Source organism: Passer domesticus, chromosome 15 (assembly GCF_036417665.1).
Source record: "Passer domesticus isolate bPasDom1 chromosome 15, bPasDom1.hap1, whole genome shotgun sequence".
Classification (NCBI taxonomy): domain Eukaryota; kingdom Metazoa; phylum Chordata; class Aves; order Passeriformes; family Passeridae; genus Passer; species Passer domesticus.
In genome coordinates, this window is record NC_087488.1 from 1926213 (window position 1) to 1947585 (window position 21373).

A 21373-nucleotide genomic window follows, 5' to 3' on the forward strand; every position below is an offset into this window, starting at 1 on the left:
GCTCCACAGCAGCCAAAGCATTATCAGCTTTGAAGGTGGCTGCAGGCAGGGACAGAAAAGCAGCAGGAAAAGCAAAGTCTATCCCAGAACTCCTGCCCAGCCTCAAATTGACTCCCCAGTACTCCACTTCCTTCCTACACTACACAACTCCAGGGACGAGGACATGCACAGGCAGGATACCTACCCTGACTTGTTCTATTGACTTACTTAATTTTTTAAAAGAATATATTTATCTGTTCCTCTCTGGAAACCAATCACCCGCTGCTCCTGGGCCCTTTGATGCCTGGCAGCCTGGCTGATCTCAGCAGGGCTTTTGAACCCACTTCCATCACCACTGCCTGGAGCGAGCTCTTCCCACGCAACTCGCTGCTCAGTGAATCACAGCGCTGATCTTCCTGTCTCCAGGAGCCACGCCACACCGAGTGGGGATGAGCTCTGCTCTCCCTTCAGCAGGGCAATAAGGAATTATCACAAAAGCCACTCCTGTCCCCACAGGACACCAGCGTTATCTGCGCCAAGACCGGCAGTTCCTGTTCTTGCCCCAACATCCGCTCCACCACCAAGGCTGGTTCTTCAGGAAATTTATTTCCACATGTCAAGATATCACTTAGTTCCTCAAATTACAGACTTGGAGTCGTGAGCAGCCTCAGCTGCCACACACGAGGCTGCAGAGACACTGCCTTTTTTAGTGCCCAGGGCCAGGTGTACACTGGAAGTTCCTAAATTTCAGTTCTGGCTGTGCCCATAGCAGGGAGTTCATCTGTGAGCTGAGACACCTTCCAGCTCCTTAAGGCAACGGAGGGATAACTGGCAGTCCAGAAGGGATAATCTTGCAGGAAGGACCCAGCTCTGTTGGCAGAACCCCTCTAAACCAGAGGGGACAAACCCACACAGCACAGATCACCGAGCAGAGCTGTGGACCGCAAGGGTTGGCACACACAGCAACAGAATTCGGGAATCGCACAAAATATCTTTTTTAAAGGTACTCAAGTCTGTGCTAGAGAGTAAAGACAACAACTTATTGGTTTCACACTGTTCCCAACTCAGCAAGAAGACCCAAGAGAAGACCAGAAAGGAGCAAAGCCTGACATTGCTGGGAGGCTCTAGAGTCATGCAGCAGAGCCCAGGAAGCACACCCTGGGCAGCAGCAGAAGGCAGCAAAACGAGGACTGCATCACAGATACTGCACCAACATCACAGCAAACACCTCCAGGGGAAAGCCAGGACAGCTCAGGGACACTCAGCAAGCAGCTATTCCTCAATGACCAGCAGCTCCAAAGAGACTCAAGCAGGTATGGACACCCATCCAGGCTGGAGTCCACACAAAGCAGGCATTAGGCAAAGGCTCAAACGTTATCAGCACAAAACAAGGCAGCCTCTGTAGCCAAGCCTCCAGGCAGAGGGATTTTGGATGCTTTTTGATAAATCTCTCAACCTGTCAGAGACTGAATACAGGACACCAGCCCCCCAAAACAAGAGAAACTCCTCACTGCAAGTGGCTGATGTGGAAGGGGCAGAGGCAACAGCTCAGAGACACATCTGAGATGCTGATTTCATCAAGGTGGGATAAGAATTGGGCGCTGGAAACACTAATATGTTTTTAAGAGTAATTATTTTTTGGTGTGTTTCATTCCTGTAGATCTGTTATTCAGAAGCGTTTCACTGCTTTTGCATGAAAACAGTTTCTCTGGCTCTTCTACGTTCAGAAACTCTTGCAACTTAGTGCCACCCAACCTGGAGACACAATCCTCCACCTGTGGCACTACAGTGTGGTTGGAAGGCCAGAAAGAAAAGGAGCCATGAGAGCGTGACAAACAAGGAACTGAGATCCCATTCCCAGGCAGCCACCTTGACAATTCAGGCGAGGGAAGAAGAGCTGGGATGAGTCCTGCAGCCCATTCTGCAGGAGACATCAGCCCCCCTGTGTAAAGCCAGGGTTCGGCATCACCCAGATCGGTGCGAATTTGGCTCTGGCTTCCCGAGGAACTGAACTGAGCCCCTGAATGCAGGGACCCAACACTCAGTAGGATGCAAAGCAACTCGTGTCGCGAAGGCAGCAGCCGGGCCGAAGCTGAGAGGTGAGCAGGTGAGCAGGGGAGCAGGTGAGCAGGCTCCTTCCCTCCTCCTTACCTTCGCAGCCGGTGCTGTAAGTGCTGGTGCTGCCGCGTTATAAGGGCACTTTCCCACACGGGGCCACCGGGGCTGCTCCTATACCAGCCCACGGCCGGGTGCCCCGGGTAGGGCGAGCTACCGAAGCCATGGTCCGACTCCGTCTCTGCGGCCAGCGATGAGGCAGAGCTCCCCATGGTTCCCCCCTGCCCAGGCCACGCTGAGATTGAGCCTAGGTTAGGTCCAAGCCAGTGGCATGGGCAGCTCGGGTGGAACGGGCGAGGCGCTGCGGCATGGGCTGCTGCAAAGATCCCAGCACGCTGGACAAAGGAAGGTCGGTTCTGATCAGAGTTGGAAAAAAAACAACAAACAAACACAGAGAAAGGGGGAAAAAAGGAAAGAAAAAGAGAGAAAGATAAGGTACGATTTCAGCAACAACCCTTCAGTTTTAAAGCCTATCAATGCATGCTCTGAGCAGGGTCCCCATCCCAGAGCTCACTGGGAAGGGAAGGGATGTGTCACTGAATCCAGCTTTTGCTGCTGGAGATGGGGAGTGCGGGGGCTCTAGAAAAGGCTCCCCCCAAGTTAAGCACCAGGAGTTGCACAGGGAAGCACCAACTGATGGAGGGAAGCACAGCAGAACCCAGCACAAAGCCCTTCACACATGGGAAAGAAGCAGAAAATGAGACAAGCCAGGCCCACCTGGAGCCCAAACCAGCAGCCCTTGGGGACCACACACACCAGGTTAGTCTGGGCTCTGACTGGCACACCAGTTTTAGTTATTCAGCTACAAGGACTGAATGGCTTGTGTGCTTACACACAAAATAAAATATTCCTCTTTTCCTGTTTCCCACTAACACCCCAGTAGGACTGGAACTGGACAGACTGGGGATCTGCACAAGTATTTTCTGTGACTATTTACTTTCAGCCCAAGGCAAGTTTTAGCTGATCCTGAGCACACTCCTACCCACACAAGCAAGTCTGGGGCTTTGCTCCTCCTTTTCTCCCTCTCTCTTTCCTACTTTTCGGAATTTATTCTTCAAGCGTCTCACAATTAAACTGTAGGAACATTTCATGTCCTCTGTATTAAAAGAAGTTTAAACACATGCACGTCTCTTCTTCAAGTGAAAAGGCAGGACAATCTGGATGCATGTCAGGATCAAGGTAACATTTAACAGAGCAAAAAAGAAGAAACAAGGAAAATGGAAAAATTAGCACAGCTGAGCTTATTCAATTACCCACCAGGATTTAAGGAGATGAATGAACCACAGAAAGACCTTTGCAAAAAAACTACTTTTGCTGTAGAAAGGCTGAGATGAGGAGTCCTAAAATACAGCTTTTCAATCCCAGGATTGATCTAAGGGATCAAGAAAGGCCTTGATAGATAATAGACTCCCAAAAGGAGCAGCTCAAGGAACAGGTGCAATTTTGTTACAAGCTCAATACCAGAATGTGCCTGCATAAGGTCATTAACTGGAGAATGTTAACTGCTCTGTCATGGTCTCTGTAGCCTGCAAAGCCTGGATGAACCAAACAAATCCGAAAAAAGCCCAAGAACACAGTTTCCCTACCTCCTCCTTGTTATAATTGGGATGCCTCCCTGCTGTGCATCAGCCCCCATCCCCAGTACCCAACAGCAAGGTTTCACTGATTTCTGCACATCCACCCAAAGTGAATCCCTGGCACATCCCCTCTCATTTCCTGCTACTCAAGCAGTTAATTTGTAACAAATCTGATTTTCTGGCTAAATGAAAGCCACACGATGTGAGGGGAAGAGCACTTCCAAATACCATCAGCTCGGTCTATCTGGAGACATCAGCCATCCCACACCTGGGGTGTCTCTGGCTCTTCTGCCCCATCCCAGGAGCCTATGTGCTCCACCAGCAAAGGCACAGGGGATGCAACTCTGACACCTGCTAGAAGAACAAACTGTCTCTTACCTCAAAAACTCAGGTTCTATCATGATAAAACAGGTAAGAAAAGGCAAAATGGGTAGAACAGCCCTTCAATGCAGGCTGAGCCAAACAGAGGAAGGATGCCCAGGCATCAGTAGCCTTTTTCCCCCCTTGAGTTGGGTGAAACTGCCACAGCCTGGTTCAAGATCACTTCCTCAAGCCGGTAAAGCAGAACCCTTTGCCTCCTCCTGCTGCCCATGGAAATGCCAGTTTCAGCTCATCCCAAGAGGAGACAGACATGCCTGCTGCCCGCATCGCTGCCGGCTCCCACCGTGGTGCCGCTCTCCCGCCCGTCTCCACCAGCTCCACGCCAGGAGCCAGAACAGGCAGCTCAGCCCTGCAGGGAGGGGAAAGGCTGGGAGCCTGCTTTAGAACCTGCAGTAAAACCCCACGGTGGGTGGAGTTGGGAGAGGAAGGCAGCTATAAATAGGTGGAGGATAACCTAGCTAAGTCGGAGTGATCTCCGAGACTGTCTGGTCTAACTGGGCTGCTTGGCTGTGAGTGCTGCGTGAAATCGGATTTCTCCAGGCAAAGCAGTAAATCCTTCTCCTCAGGGTCATCCTCATGCCAGGTGAGAGCAGCCAATGAATGATATTGAAGGGGGAGCATTGACCAAAGGTGGGGAGAGGGCGAACCAGTCTGAGAACAGGAGTGGCAGTGGTGTTGCAGCCCAATGCAAAGCACGTACGTGCTCACTATGCCAAGCCCCGAAACGCCTGTGGCCAACACTAAGCAAATGAGGAGCCTCCAAGAAGTCAAGGAGAGAATGGAAACTGCACCCCAGAAAGGGAAGGGGACAATTAAAGAAGAAGAAAGCTTCTCTGGAAGCACTCAGCCTTATTTTTGAGGCATTTCTGGCACTGGGCAGGGAGTTGCCCCAGGAGATGACCTGCAGGCACGTGGCTGAACGGGATGTTTCAGTCACTAAAAGGGAGCAAACTGCCAAGAGTTCCTCTGTCTTGGCAGGAGGGAGCAGGATTTTTCCTCTAATTAACAAAGCACTGCTTCTACCTATCTAATCTGGAGAGGAAGCAACAATGTGAACAGATTGAAGTGTCTTGAGAAGGGTGGATCTCACTCAGGGAAATTAACAGTTAAGCACCTTAGCGAGATGCTGAGTTTGGATTTTGGTTTTCTGCCCCTTGCAGCTGCAATAATTACCAGGTTTGAACTGATGCTGGGTAACTGCTCCCAAAATACTGCTTCCAAAATGAAACCAGGTTTGATCTCACCACCCCCAAGCCACACACAGCTGCTTAACCTGATCTGTGGTACCTGATGCAGACCCTCCCTCAAATTCTCCACCAGACCCTGGGCAGCAGGCGTGTACAGAGTGTGCAAGACAGCAAAGCTGTCCCATGGAGCTCCTCCTGCTGCCAGGACAGCAAAGCAGCTGCCTGGATGCTTCCACATAACCTTGTTCCTCCACACCAGTGAGCAGTGCTGACCCTTTGGGCCCCAGCTCTCGTGTCACAGCGGAGCAGGCAGGAAGGGTGGGAATCTACCCAACCCCCTTTCCTTCCCTCCAGTTTCAAAGTACGTTTTGGCTCTGAAGAGAGAAAAAAAAATTTAAAAAAGGGAACTAGCCCATGTGTTTCAATGCATCTAGGAAGTTGCAGGATCAACTTTTGCTAGCATCAGCCCCCAAGCTCTTCCTTTGGCACGCAGCAGGAAGAAGAGACAGAGGTCCCTGGAGCTGCTGCAGTCACTGTGGAAACCAGGGAGGCAGACTCACCCCTGGTCCCACATGCAGCAGCCCCTCTTTGTGATGAGATACCCCCACACTCCTTTTCCTAGTAATTTATTGATCCATGTGGCACGAGCCAGCTTTGCTCCTGCTTGAATTTTCCAACCTCTCTTGGTTCTCAGCCTTGGAAACTCAGAGAAAAGACTTTGCCACTTCATTAATTCCTCTACTCCCCCAGCCTATAAATCAAGTAAATTCTGAGCTACTCCCTTGCTCCAGGGAAGATCCAGGAATGAAAATACCATCAGACATACTGAGCTCCAGACAGCTCTGGTCTGAGATGAGGGGCAGCAGCTGGCCCAGGAGAAGGCTCACCATGTACCTGAGGGAAGCACATTCCTCAAAGCTGTGCCCAGGGGAAGCTGCAGGAGACTGTTCTAAGATTGAAGCTGAAGTACCAGCCCTTCTCCTCCCTCTGCTGTGTAAGCTCCTCTGCCTGGGGGCTGACAAAGATCCACAGACTGTCCTGAGTTGGAAGGGACCCACAAGGATCCTAAGTCCAGCTCCTGGCCCTGCACCAGGACTCCTCAACAATCCCACCCCGTGCCTGAGAGCATTAACCAAACACCCTTGGAGCTCTGGAAGCCTGGAGGCAATGACCATTCCCAGAGGAGCCAGATGTGCTGGGACCTGGTACCACCATCACCTGCAAAGGAGGAGATCTCTGCCTTCAGTGCCATGTCAGCTGCTGCTGGCAGGGAGAAGCCAGGGCTCCTGAAGAGCTCTCACTGCCCAGTGCCCACACACAGCCCTGGAGAAGCAGCCTCCTCCCTGGGGACTGCAGGATGTGACTCACACCCTTAAACACCAAGGAGCTCAGGGACAGCTGGAGGAGCTGGGGCTGTGTGGGGGCATCGAGCTGGAGGAGACCACTTCAGACATCCTGGAGGAATGGCCAGCCCTTGGCCTCCCACCAATCCTGCCTCCATGCCCAGCAGATCTCCCCTGAAGGAGGCACAGGCTCAGGGAGGCCAGGGCAAGCAGGGAATGTGTGCAGGGCTGGAAGGTGCACAGCACCAGATGTGGGAGCCTAGGAAAGTTAAAAAGTGCCAGAGCAGGTTGGGATAGCTAAGAATGCAGAGGGGAGTGTCTGATGGTATGCTAGCCAAAGAAGGGAAAGAAACTCAAGCACTGTTGTGATCTAGCCAGCCTCCAGCTCCAGACAGGGTGGCAGGACCTGAGGATGTGCAAAACCAGGCACCAGCAGCAAGAAGAGCACGGTTGGAATTCACCAGGCTGAGATGACCCTGAGAAAAGAAGTAACCCCAGGACAGGAAGGGAAAAATCCTCTTTTTTTTCACAAGGCAGCAGGGGAAAAGCAGACAAGCAACAAGACACCCACCTCAGGCAGACAGAGCACTGAAACCCAAGCTGCAAACACTGACCCAATGAGAGCTCCACGGCTCAAGTGCAGCAGGAGCAAGTGAGCTGGAACACTCTGTGCTGAGCAGGTGTCCTGCACACAGCTGGGGACAAGACAAAGTTTTGCTGTTCTTTCTCCCTGCCCTCATCTGCCAAGCCAGCCCAAGTGCTGCAGTCTTGGCAGGAAATGAAGGTGTCAGCAAGTTCCAATTCCTTGCAAAGCTTCTAACAGGGAGGGGTGGGAAGGCACCTCCAAGGACAGACTGAGGCAGGGGTACAACTGCAGGATGGGACAGTGGTTGGCACATTCAGCTGGGATGGGGGAGGCTTTTCCAGCCCTCCTGCTCCACACAGAGCTCCCCAGGGCTCTGTGACTCAGAAAGCTCTGCCTTACCTGCCACGGCCAACGAGTCTTCAGGTGTGCAAGGCACGAGGATGACAGGCAGTGTGCAAGCACTGCAGATGGGAGGACATAGAAAAGGGAGAGAAGGGTGAAACTCACCCACCCAAATGTTTGTTCTGGGGCAGAGGGCTGAGGGAAGAGAGTCAGATATTCTGGCCTTGCAGGAAACTGAGGGGACAGGAAGCTTTAAGTGAGCTGTTTTCCAGGTCTTGGTGAGAAATAAGACCTGTACACCACTTGCAGAGATATCCCTAGCTGAAGTGAACTGTCTGGAAGCAGATTTCCAGATGGGCTATTAATGAGGTAACAAGATAATTGAACCTGGAGTCCCAGACCAGCATAGGACAGAATCTCACACTCCATGCTACAAAGTCCAGAACAGCAGCACATGTCTCTGCCCACAGACACCAACGTGCAAAGGTAAACTTGAGGGTTTTTACCTTCTTTCAGCTGCTTTGAAACTGGTTCTGGCCCAACTTCAGCCCAGAAGAAACTCATACACAGCAGCTGAATTGGGCTGAGCTGCATTTAACGCCCAGCACTGACTCTTTGTAAGTATGCAGGCAGAGGAAGAGGTGTCTGAAGTGTGAAGTGAAAGATTGATAGGAAAAGCAGATGTATTGCAGAGCCAGCTTGGCCACACAGCAACCAGCATCCAAGGCTGAACAAAGTTCCCTCTTCTCCCTTGCACTGGACACTGTAACCAGTGACAGATAATCCAGGGAGCTACTGGAAATCTATCCCGGTCACTTTGAGAAAGGGGATTACACAGATCTGAAAGGGAATCAGCATCTTAATCACAAGCAGGAGGGAGAAAAAGAGGAGAAGCAGGAAGGATTTTTCAAAATAAGGGTTAACTTTAAACCTCATCTCCACTGACAGCTGCAAAGCAGTTTCTGAACAAGCATGAAAATGGCAACAAGGGCACTGCTGCAGAAGGGTCTGAGTGCACACACGTTTAAGAAAACCCACACAACGAAATCCCTCCAAGCCCAGTGCTCCATTAAGTCAATTAACACTGCTCCATTGAAGTGCAGCGAGCCGCGTGTGTCCCGCAATTCGCGGCCAATTGTGGGGACTCTGCGGCGTGGGTGGGCTGGCAGGGCCCCCTCAGCACCAGCAGCGAGGAAATGCCACAGAGACTCACAGGGGAAGGAACAGAACAACACAAGCCACAGCATCCAATCCCGGGAAGCTTTACCAGCAGATCTCATTTCCAGATCTTTTCCTCCCCGTGTTTATAATCCTTGCAGCAGAGTTCTGCCATCCTACTCAGCTCACAGGCTGCCCCAGCTACAAAAGATGTCAGGCTGAAAAATCACCTCGACAGACTGCCTGCTGAGACCAGTTGCATTACAAAAACAGGAAGCTCTTGCCTGCCTGCTCCCAATATGCTGTGGATTGAATGGGAAGGAGCATACGCAGGGATGCTTTGCAAGAAGAGCACACACATGGGACTCTTGCCAGGAAAAATGCATCTTGAGTAACACATGTGCTCTTCGTTTCCTCTTTTTTCAGAAAGGTTTAACTACACTCTGAGCTACCCAGCAGCAATAAACCACTTTTTTCCCCTCTTTCTCACTTATAGCAGAGTGTTGCTTGGTAAACAGCAGATCTTCCTGTCTGAGGCTGTGCCAGCCTGTGCTGAACAGAACTGTTGTTATTGCACATTCACAGCTAGAGATAAACATGAATAAGAGCCACGAGGAAGAGCCAGGCACTGGTTCTTCAATACACTGCTTTAACAGGTTCACCTTGATTCAAATGTTTCTGACGTCTGTCCCTCCTGAAGGGGCAAGGTGGCACAAGTAGCAAGGACAAACATTAAAAAAGAAGACAGAAATGACAGCAGCACATAAAGTGCTCTTCTGTACTCGCTAACGTTCACAAACAGTGGAGCTCACAGCTCCACCTGCACTTGAAACAATCAAAAGCACAACGAGGAAACAAATGGGCCCAGCCAGCCCAAGCTGCCCAAATGGGAAAACAAAACAGCCTTCAGCACATTTCTCAGGACAAATCTCCATCCAGAGCCACAACTGCTGCAGGACATAAAGGTTACAGAGAACCAGGGAAGGAAAAAAATGTGCAAGTCATCATCTCATCTGCAAGCTAACACTCTGCAATGACACAGGCACAACAAACCAACCCAGGAAAAGTGGACACTGGAAGTTGAGGAGGGTTTCTAACCTTTCCAAGGGCAGACCTCTGGACCAGCTGCTCCAGAAACACTGGGGGAAAAAAGCACAGCATGAGTTCCAGCAATTAGCTCCTGGACAAGTTCATGACCTGCATGAGATGACTGCCCATCTTCAGCAGCATGGAACTGGACTTGATGACCCATGAAGTTCCTTCCTCCCAATCACTCAGCAACCCAAATTCATAGAGACCCAGACACAGCAAACATGAGGTCACTCCCAAAAGGACAGCACAGATTGTATCTTCAGGTCATGTTAAGTTGACAGATAAGCAGATGAAGGGCTGGCCACCACAGAAGGGAGGGGATGAGAATTGCAGCAAGAAACAGTCTCACAGCCAGTGAAAACTCAGGGCACAGACTTGGAAAGCAAAGCCTGAGAGGCAGGAGGTGGAGATGTCCCCTGAGCACACTGTCCCCAGACACTCCAGTCACAGCTTTAATTCTAACACAGATTAGACAAACAATAAATATATCATTTGCCCAAGACAAGTTGCATCCCTTCCTAGAGATAGCTCCTGTCCCCACTGCAGTGCCCTGCCCAAGCCACACAGGCAGCAGCACATGGCTGTTTCCTTCTGCCATTTTAATGCAATTTGGCCTTCCCTGGCTTTCATCAGGCACCACGTCCCAATTTCCAACCAACTGGCCTAGATTTAAGCCAACACATCTCTAGCTGTGCCTCAGGCAAGCGCAGAGGTGGAAGAAGCCTGTCAGACAATGGTGCCATTTGGCATTTCCATCACAAACAACCAAGAGATAAAAGCACAATAATTGCTGAGAGCTGCACAAGAGGCCCCTGCATTCCCCAGGAGCACAGGGAACTGGGAGGGAACTGGGAGAGAATGGGGCGGTGGGACAGACTCAGGGGGCAGAGAGGAAGTTCCTTGTCTAGAATCAGAATCAAACAATGGTTTGGGTTGGAGAGAACCTTAGAGCCCATCTCCTGCCACCCCCTGCCACTTCCCACTATCCCAGGCTGCTCCAAGTTCCATCCAACCCAGCCTTGAACACTTCCAGGAATGGAGTAGCCACCGCTTCTCTGAGCAACAGGGAAGCACAGCTCAGCACAATCACTTAATGAGAAATCACCACATTACTGCTCAGCACCTCTCCACCTCCAGATGACACCTGAGAAACACATCAATCCTTCTGCACACTCATGTGGCAGCCATGCCATTGCTTCTGTTAGGAGATCATACTGTATTGGTATTACAGGTGTGGAATAACACCTGGTACAAGGAAGTGATACAAAGAAAAAGTGCCTGAGACCACCACAACCCTCCCTGCTCCTCACCAGAGTAGTTCTACTGGCTCACTGTCTCCATCACAAGTGGCTCCTCTTCAGCTACACCAGTACAGCTGGAATTGTAGGATGTGTTCAATTACACACACCTTAAGCAATATTTTCTGGGAACAGTCATTTGAACAAACACAATGGTCACATGAGGAAAAGGCTGTACTCTGAGAGGGCTGAAACACAATGCAGGTGGTTTGAGGAATGGTGGAGCAAAGCCAGCCAGCCACACGAGGTGCCTCCAGCATGAGGAGGGAGCTGAGCTTTAACCAAGGGCTGCTGGCTGCATCCTGAACCAAAAGGGCAGATGGAGAGGAGATCATGTTACTGCAGCCACTCCCACGTGCCTTGCAAGACACATCCACAGGCCTGAGCCTGGTGTGGTGCTGCAGACCCCCAGGCTCCCCTCCAGCAGGCTCTGCTTGCTAAGACATGGCAAAGTCAGACAACAGGAACAAGGGCAGGAGCTTTTGGAAGACACTCCAAGGCTGTGTCAAAACAGATCCAAGAGCAGGAACACCACCTCATCCCTCTCAGCCATGAGAAGAAGCTGTGGTGGAGATCTGAACAGCACCTGCCTGGTGACAGTCACCACTCAAACACCAGAGTGCTCACGGCCTGGATTCACTGACCAAAGCTATGAGAGGCTCCTGCAGACCTTCTGCTGTGGCTGGGCATCAGCAACACATAAAGATTCCAGCTAGTCCATGAACAACCAGCCACGCCAGGTGGGCCACCACACAGCAAGCACCAGTGTCCATGTGATTAATCCAAAGCCCCAACGTGGATGAGGCCACATCAGCCTGGATCATTTCAATCCAAGGACAACACCACCACACGCTGCAAATGTCTCCTGATGGTCCAAGCTCAGACTGGCTTCCCAGCACCTCGTCCTGCCTCCACAGCCCGGGCTCTTAGTGCCCAGGCTGAGAGCAGCCCAGCCCCACAAGGCACAACACAGTCACCTCTCTGTTCCAGTGGGCTGGGAAGTGCCACAGCTCTGTGGTTAGTGCAGGCAAAGCTATGCAGCTTCTTTATTTACTGCCCTGCCCTTGCACTGCCTCAAGCACACCTTGGGACAGCCATGTGAGATTAAGATTGCGAGGTGCTGGCAGACCCCACAATTTCTCTTCCACTTTCACAGTTCCTTCTTGGCCATGAGGAAACCAGAGGACATTGGTATCCCCACCCATTTAAGCACGCAGCCTTCACACAGACAGCACAGAAACACTCAAAGGATGAACTCAAACAAGGAAGAAAGACAAGAACGAGAGGCACGAGAGACACGAAGCAGGGTAACTGTGCTCACAAACCAGAGGAGAGAAGGTCTCCCTCCTTGCAGCCCCTCCCAGCGCAGCCCAGTGCCAGCTGAGTCAGAAATGCCTCTCACCCAACACGATTCCTGCTTGGCAGGTCCAGTGCCAGTCACGGTAGGGTCAGCCTGGTGTCCCTGGTCCCGAGCGGCCGCTGCTGGCACCCGCTGAGTGGCCTGGCTGGAGGAGCATGCTAGAAGGTCCCTGCACCGAGCACTGGGAGCACACCAAGCCTGGAAGGAGCAGCTGCTGTCCCAAGCTGCTGGACAGAGAGTGAAAAAAGGCACGTAAGAATAGCTGACTGCTGAGACCCCGGGCCAATCAGCATGGCACCAGCAGAGACAACCAACCTCACATTTTTGGTCCCTCAATCAGCATCCCCTTGAACTCCAGCTCGCAGAGCTTCCCACGACATCCAGCTGGAGCTTGGTCCCCCCTGGAGAAAGCTTTTGGGTCAATTCAGACTCTTCACTTGCGCTCTCAGAACCTTTGGCTGGGAGTTTATAGTTCCGTGCCCACCACTGGCCTCCCTCCCTGCCAGCGGCCGCTGCTCAGCATCGTGGTGGGAGCTGTCACCAGAGCAGGGAATGGCACACCTCAGGAGCTCAGCAGGATGGAGCACAGCGGGGTCACATGCAGGAGGACTCTGGACAGCTCTTGACAATTAGCAACAGGGCAGGATCTCCTGAGGGGCCAGATGGGAACGCAGAGATGTCTGGCGGGGCACGCTGCCTGAATGTTCAAATACAGAAACAGATGTTAATTACCCTGCATAGCCAGGACATCATTACCAGCTACATCTCCTGGAGATTCTGAAGTACAAATTCCTCTGATTATGCCAAACATGCCCATCCCACCCCCAGAAGCCATGACGTTTGAGTAGTTGCCTCAGCAAACCTCCCTCCTCTGAGATATTTCCCCTTCTTCCTTCATACTCTCTGCTCTCAAAACAACCTGGTTTAATGAAATTCCTGCTTTGGGAAAGTGCTATCTCCTTTGGGACGGGCTTTTAGCAGATGGAGGCAACAAGAACCCTTGTCCATAAGTGTCTGGCTCTCCAGCACACTCTCACTTCCTCTATTTGAGGCTGGGGAGGGAGGACAAAAATAAGGATTCACCTGGCACCATGTGATCAGTGAGCCTCTTCAGCAGCATGGCAGAGCAAGGGACCCCATTCTGCCCCTCACCTTATTCACCATCCCCACAGCCACACCATCAGATGCAGCATGATACCTGTGGGGGAGGTGATGCTGAACTCACAAAGAGCTTTTCTCTTCCAGCACTCCCCAGCACTGACAGTTCCAGGCAGTGGGGAGAAGGTGCCCTGTGGTGAACAGCTGGACAGGTGCTGCTGACAGAACCAGGCAGCAGAGGGAGGGTGTACAGAATGGGCCAGGAACACCACTCGGGACCAGTAATGAGGAAATCAGGGACTGATTCAGGAACCCTTCAGGCTCAAAAGGACCACCCTGATCCTTTTAGCCCAAGGGTCTCTGCAGCTATATACACAGGAATTCCAGGCCTACAGCACCTCCAAAGAACTTGCTGAGCTGTGGGAGATTCAGGAGAGAAAGGCAGTGAGACCAACACCAGCAGACAGAGCAAGTGCCACATCACATCAGCATCCCTGCACATTCCATGGGACAGGAAGGGAAAGCACTCAGCACCCAGCAGCTCAGCACAGACCTGCTGAGCAGGGCTGAAATTCCAAGGACTTCCTGAGCTCTGCCTGCTGGCCTGAGTCTGCAGGAAGCAGACTGACAAGGGGCAAGCTGGAGAGCAAGGCCTTGACCACATCAGTGCTGCAGCCTCTGTGGGTTGTGGGTGGCCACAGCAGAGGACAGAGCTCAGCACACAAAGACCCTGGTGCTGTGCTCCCACTTCCACAGACCAGCACAAACACAGGGGATTTGCTGCCAGCAAAGCTGTCCATGAGCAACTTTCTCTGCAAACCTTTTTGTTACAGGAGCAGGACACAAGTTGGGAAGCTGCCTATGATATCCTCAGTATACTGAAATCACCTTGGCTGGGACTGGGAACAACATGCTGAAGGGAAAACTTTGGTGCCACTGGTGTCACGTTAGAAATGCAGCTGGGCAGCACCACTGGAGGACAACAGCTTTTTGTCAGGTCTTGGTCTCTATTTCACCAACTTGAGAATGCACTGACAACCCTGAGGTTTGGCAAGGGCTGCTCACGCCAGGGCTGGGGCAGGACACCAGCTCAGTCCCCTGACACAGTGTCACTGCCACCGTCCCTGATGCTGAGCCTGCTCAGGCCCACAGCATTTCCTACAAAAGGGGCTGCACTGCAGGAACAGAAAAGCTCTTTCTTTTTTTATGAACGCTCATTAGAGTTTACACCGTTGGCAAAGTGTGGAGGCACGCATTGGTGGAGGAACAGAGATATGGTTCCAACACTGGTTTTAATGTGCAAGCCTAAAGACTCTGCTTCAGTTTTTAGAAATCAAACTTGATCATCTCAAGCTGGCAAAAATAGCCCCATGTTCCCTTGAGTTATTTTCTTTTCAAATAGGCAGGGTACAGCACAATAGGAAATATCAGCAGTTATGTATTCAACCTCCAGAAACCCAACGGGCCAATTCCAGCAACCCACGGCAGCTTTCCAATCCTCCCTGATCTATTTGCTGGAGTTAGTCTGAAAAGCAGGCTGCCCCCGAGCCATTCAGCAAACTCCACGTCCCACTAATTACATCAATATAAATGTATTATCTTGGCTGTCAAACACGGGCTGCCTGAACAGGACAAGGCTCTGCCATGGAAATGCAGGAAAACAATTGCTCTTTCTGCTGGTGACACATTTCTCTGGATCCTATTTCCTTGCCAGGGCTCCCCCTTCTCCCTTCTGCCCAGGCACCAGGGCACCAGCGTTTTTTTCTTCCAGAGCAAGAGGAAATGGCACACAAAAACCCTCCTCATCCTTTGAACAACTGAACAGGAATGAATTTTGGGAACACCACCAGCATTTCCTCAGCCAACCTGAGAGCTGCCAGCACACGGGGAAGGGAGCTGTGAGGGCAGGAGTTAAATGTTTCTCGTGAGCAGGCAGCAGCTCTTCTGCCTCTCTTGGCTACTTCAGCTGCCATTGCTAAACGCAAGGGAAGTGTCAACACTCCAAACAGCAAATGTGACAGAAATTCGGAGCAGCTCGGTGACTGTGGCCTGGAGAGGAGGGAGCCTCTCAGGAAGGCTCCAACAGCAAGCAGCAAGGTTGAGGCAAACACAGGCAGATGCAGAGGAGCAGGGAGACAGCTCACTTCGCTCCAGAGAGTGGGATTATGACGGAAAATGAGGAGGAAGCCACTGACTCACCTGTCCCACCCGCATAAGCAGCTTTCCCACCACAGGCTGCACCGAGTGTGACCTTGATCAGAGCCCCAAGTTCCACCAAATCGGGGGCTCACAAGGTTCTCCCCAGCTCTGGGCACTGGGAGGAGCCATGGTGGCAGGACACTGGGCTGACACACACTGTCCAAATCTGCCTCCTCTGACCACAGGCAGCCACAGTCCCTCAACTCCAGCTTCCCTCTGCTCACTTGGAGAAATGCCACAGGGTCTGATCCTTCCCAGACCCCTCTGCACACAGGAAGGGTCAGAACAAAGCCAGAAAAAAGCAAGCCTGGATTCAGATGAAGCAGAAGATGGGAAGAAAACAGCATTTCTCCACTGAGGAGCAGATGATGTTTCCACTAGCAGGGAACAACACTACCATGGACACATGACACAGGCTGAGTCTCTCTAGAGCTCACGTGTAACCAGTGCAGACTTGGAAAGCTCCCACAAAACCTTCGGGACAGAGGAGAGCAGTGTGTTTTACACGAGTTAAAGCCAACTGCACTCAGCCGCCTGAGGGAACACCAGAGCCGTGGCCACTTCCCTCTGCAAAGCCAGCGGAATTCTGAGCAAAGATAAAGGGTGCCCAGAGCAAAGATAAGGGGGGAGCAAGCAGGAGAGTGAGGGGTAATCAGTGCATCTGCTGGGGGCATCCAGGTTCCTCTATGGGGTCACCCAGCCCTTCCACCAACACGAGACAGCTCCAAGTCTGGGCACGACGCCTGACCTTTTTTACGTGCAACTTTAGCACTTTTGGGTTGTTTTCCAAGATTTATTCTGATTCAGGAGACACCGTGCCTGGCCCACGCCTCCAGTTCCCTTACGCACCAAGTCATCAGGCTGGAGGAGGCTGCTCTCCCTCCTGCCAAAGCAACCGGGCTCAGCAAACCCAGCCAGGCACATCAGACCTTCAAAGGGCTCTCCAGCCATTCAACCCCTCCCGGGAAGGGAGCAATGTTGGGTCTTGCCTTCTGCCTTCAACTGTTAAAGCCTTGGACACAAACAGAAGCTGATGCAACTTGAAATGAGTTAATATCCCCACACACATAAAATCAGGGTAATTTGAATCATGCCTCGGACAGGTTATGCTCAGACAGCTCAGCCCTGCTCTGGTGCACTCAGGGGCACAAGCCAGGCTGTTCAGCAGGATCTCAAAAAATGGCCAGACAAAAGCCACCAGCAGACTCTCAGAGTCACAGGCAGCCAGTCTGTCACCGCAGGTCTGCTCCAGTTTAGGGAAGAGCACAGCCCTGAAGCACAAGTCCCTACGAGTCCCAGATGACAACGTGCAAAGCGTGGCAAAATCTCTGCATTCAGAGCCACAGTCTGGGATATGCACCCCTCACCTCCACCTTGGCTCCCTCCAAACATCTCCCAGTCTCCATCAGCCCTTGACCCACTCACAGCAGTGCAGCACTGTCCTGCACCAGTGCCCCAGGCCACGTGCAGAGAGCAATTCCCACATAACCTTCTGTCCAACCACGGGAACCCACCCAGCCGCATCCCGGGCCTGCAGGCCTTGGAGCGCCAAGCTCCACTGAGATTCCCAGCTCAGAGGAAACTGTATGACATTTCAAACACAACGTTCACATTATCCCATCTCCTCTAACAGGCCCACGGATGATCATCCTGAACAGTTGTTTCCTGGGGCTTGGGGGGATGTACCCCAGGAGCAGGAGGGGACAGAGCTCAGTAAATGGAGAAGCTGGCAAGTACAGAGCTTTTTCCATCCTCTAAGACTCCTGCATCCAGGACCTGGAGGCTGAGGTGCTTCATCTGCAGCTGAGCTGACATGCAGCAAAATCCAGGGGTCTTGATGAGACACTGGGACCAACAGGCTTAGGATGTTCACGACCCAAGGATAAGAGCCAGCCAGCTGATTCTAAAGGGCAAACTCGCAGAGCCTTGAGAAACTCTGCATAAAACCCTGCTCAGCCCCAGCACGGGTGTCTAAGCTGGAGGTGAGAGTGAAGAGCTGCAGGACAGGCAGCCCGGGGCGCTGGGGGCTCTGCCGGGCTCCAGCCCGGCACCCGGCGGTGCCCCCAGCGGGGCTCCCCTGCCCGCGGGAGGAGCCGGCAGCTGCGACCTCGCCGCGCCGGGCGAAGGCAGGACAGGCACCGCAGCCTAGCCCGGGCGGTCACGGAGCCGCCCCGTCCCCCCGGCTGCTGCACGACCCTCACGCCCGTTAAACCCCTCCGGCCGCGCGGCCGGGCCGGGGCGCGAGCGGGGCCCCGCCGCCGCCGGGTCTCTCCAAAGCCCCGGGCAAGGCACCCCGGCCGCCGCCCGGCCCCGAGCCGGGACCCCGGCACCGCCCGCGCCCCCGGCCCGCCCCGGCCTCCAGCCCCCGCGCGGGCCCGCCGGCAACAGGTGGTGCGGGGCGGCCCGGGGGCGGCCGGGCCCAGCGAGCGCCTCCGGCCGGGAGAGCCCCAGGCGACCCCCGGCGCGGGCGAGAGCCGCGGCCCGCGGGGCTGCGGCGGGAGGCCCCGGGCGGCCGGCCCGTCCCCGCTCCCTTCCCCCGCGCCCCCGTCGCCGCTCACCTGGGGGTGGAGGCGCCGCGCTGCCGCTCCGTCCCCCCGGCCCCGCGCGTTCCCCCGGGCGGAGCAGCTCGCTCCCGCTCCGGCCGCCCCGCCGGCCCTTCCTCCCGCCCGCCCGAGCCCCGCGCCCGCCCTACGCCGCCGCCGTGGCGCAGCGCCCCGTCCCGGCCGCGGGCGTGCGGCGCGGAGACAGCGCAGGGACCGTCGTGAATAGCGCGGCGGGACTACGAGCCCCGAGGGGCGCCGCGCGCAGGAAGCGGAAAGCGGCGGCCGAGCGGGGCACAGGGAGCGGCGGTTCGGGGCCGGGGCAGGCCCGGCGGAGCCCCGGGCAGCGGCGGTGGTTCGGCGCCGAGGGACCGGCGAGCTCCGGGCGCGCGGAGGGCGCGGGCCGCAGCGGCCGGTGAGGGGCGGCGGGCGCCGTGCGGTGGGCGAGGACTACGAGTCCCAGCGTGCCTTGCGGCCCGTGGGAGAGCGCCGACTCCCGGCCGGGGGTGGCGGCGCTGGGACGTGCCGGGGCTGAGGGTGCCGGAGGGTCCCGGGGGTCTTGGCGTGTTCCGAGTATCCCGTGGCTCCGTTCGTCCGGGGTCGCGGTCTGGGAAAGGCGGGTGCGTGGCCCTGAGCCCTCACACGGAGGCTCCGTCCTCCCCTGAGCGCCCCCGGCGCTCCCCTGGAAGGCGCCGCCGTGAGGGGATGGAGGATCCGGGCGTTCCCTGTGCGGAGCAGAGCCCGCGGCTGAGCCAACCTGGGCAGAACCCGCTCGTAATTACAGCTTTAATGAGCTGGCGGCACATGAAGCGAAGGTGGAGCCGGCAGGGCTCCGCTGGCGCTGCGGGCGATGTGCAGCCGCGGCTCGGCGTGGGACAGCAGCGGGGCCGGGCCGCGGCCCGGGGCAGCTGCGGGTGCGGCCTGACCCTCCCGGCCTCCGAGTCCAGACCCAGCCCAAGGCCACACTCGCCGGGTGAAGAAGCACCTTCAAACCCTCCCATCCCACGGAGATGAGAGCTAGCGCAGTTCGTGCAGCACCTGCTGCACTCTCTGTGCCACACGGGAGCACGGTCCCAGACGGGACCCAGCCCGGCTGGTCCGGCACACCCTCATGGGAAATCAGGGGTCCTTGTTCCAGCCAAAGCAGCATCATTTAAGCCACCAGTCTTGGAGGGCGACTATTGGCTGCTAAGTGGAACAGGACAGTTGCTAAAGAGGGAGAATGTTCTCTTCAGGCTGTTGGACCCTTCCCAAAGGGCACCCCGGGCTTTCTCTGTGGGCAGCTGAGGGGTGCTGAAATGGCAAATGTCCATGAGACCTGTAGGACAATGCAGGGACCAAAAGCCGATTGAGAGCTTGGGCTTCCCTTCATCCCTCTGTGAAACACAACTGCCAGTCATATCAACATATTTATTTGCAGTAAGATATTTTCTAGAGGCTGCAGACACAGTTCTGCTGCTGTTCTTTGGGGTGGGCCAGGGGAGAAGCAGCCCCATGCTGCCCTCACTCACAGATGAAATTCCTGGTCTGGGGAAATTGAGGGCTCACTGCTCCAGCAGTCCCTGAGGACTGAGCACAGAGCAGGAATCCCCAAAATCACAGGATCATGGAATATCCCAAGCTGCAAGGGACCCACCACGATCATTAAGTCCAACTGCTGGCCCTGCACAGAACATCCCCAGGAATCCTGCTGTGGCCAGTGGGGCTGCCTTGCCCATTGTAGGGCAAAATCTCTCAGGATCCCCTGGGGAAAGGGAGAATTTGGGCTTAAAAGAATCCACTGCCCCACCATGGTGTTTGCAGTAAGATCTGTCACCAGCTGTGGAGCAGTGGCTGGAGTGGCAGCTTGGGCACTCGGGGACATTCAGTGCTGCACTCTGGTGCCACATGAGGTCCCCTCAGGTGCCCAGGTTCTGGCCCCACAGGTCTCATGAGAGCTGCTGGGTGCCTTCATCCCTGATCTCTTCAGCCTTGTGGAATAGCAGGTGGCTCCTCAAAGCTCCCAAAACGTGTGTGGGGAGTTGGGTTCAACTCCTTTTGCTATGCTCAGGTTATTAATGAGTGTGAGAGCACAGCGGAGGAGTCCCTGCTGTTTGTGTGGGCTTCAACATCTTCACAGCACAGACCCCAGCTCTGGCATGGCAGGGAGTTCCTGGCTGGAATTGTGTCACCAGCCTGGCCATCTTTATTTGGAGGATAAATGTATGAAGTGAACTTTGCCCAGTTAGAAAGTGATTTCAGAAAGCAGATGTTTTCAGTGTGTTCAGTTAGGAATTAGAATTGTGGGAAGGTTTGGGTTGGAAGGCAATGTAAAGCTCATCTCATCCCACCCCCTGCCATGGCAGGGACACCTCCCACTGTCCCAGGCTGCTCCAAGCCCTGCCCAGCCTGGCCTTGGGCACTGCCAGGGATCCAGGGGCAGCCACAGCTGCTCTGGGCACCCTGTGCCAGGGCCTGCCCACCCTCCCAGGGAACAATTCCTGCCCAATATCCCATCCAGCCCTGCCCTCTGGCAGTGGGAGCCATTCCCTGTGTCCTGTCCCTCCATGCCTTGTCCCCAGTCCCTCTGCAGCTCTCCTGGAGCCCCTTTGGGCCCTGGCAGGGGCTCTGAGGTGTCCCTGGAGCCTTCTCCTCTCCAGGTGAGCACCCCCAGCTCTGCCAGCCTGTCAGAAATTCAATGAACTGGGATCCACATTCCCTAATTTTAGCTGGATAAACTGAGGCCCATAACTGGCAGTGCCCATCACATCTATGGTCACTGGAGAAAGATGGAGGTTTCCAGTTATTCCAGACAAATTCCTGTTCTTGTCATTGATGATAAAGTGGATCAAACATTCAGCTGGTGCAGCAGAGGAATCAATATTGCAGCGAGCTGCATTCCTTGGAATGAAAGGCGAGAGGAATGTCACCTCCTGCTCTGCCCTGAGCAAACCTCGTCACAGAAAACAATCATTTTCAGGTGTTGTTGCCCAGCTTCTCCTCCACCTGTCATGCCTCCTAAAATGACCATTCCATGACTTTTTCTGGAGCTGCCTGGGCTCTCTGGACCATCTCAAGCTTTTTCTGACCATACAGACCTTGCTTTCCTCCAGCTGCAAAGGTTCTCCCCTACCCAGCA

General features: G+C 54.2%; 1 protein-coding gene across 9 annotated transcripts in view; it reads right to left on the minus strand.

The window, feature by feature from the left end:
• Positions 1–18616, minus strand: part of CAPN15 (calpain 15) — a 56264-nt gene extending 37648 nt beyond the window's left edge. For 2 of the 9 annotated variants that reach the window (XM_064390593.1, XM_064390594.1), the window contains exons 1-3: positions 18274–18615; positions 12734–13115; positions 12461–12642 (exon numbers count right to left, since the gene is read on the minus strand). Coding sequence is in view for 6 of the 9 variants with exons in the window: in XM_064390591.1 (XP_064246661.1) it covers positions 2131–2306 (176 nt within the window). In the remaining 3 variants the exon portion in view is untranslated. Of the gene's footprint in view, positions 1–2130; positions 2451–9725; positions 9808–12460; positions 12646–12733; positions 13116–17491; positions 17717–18273 lie in introns of those variants that run through there. The other 7 variants (XM_064390591.1, XM_064390586.1, XM_064390589.1 and 4 more) reach the window with 7 other exon arrangements.
• Positions 18617–21373: the final 2757 nt, after the last annotated feature.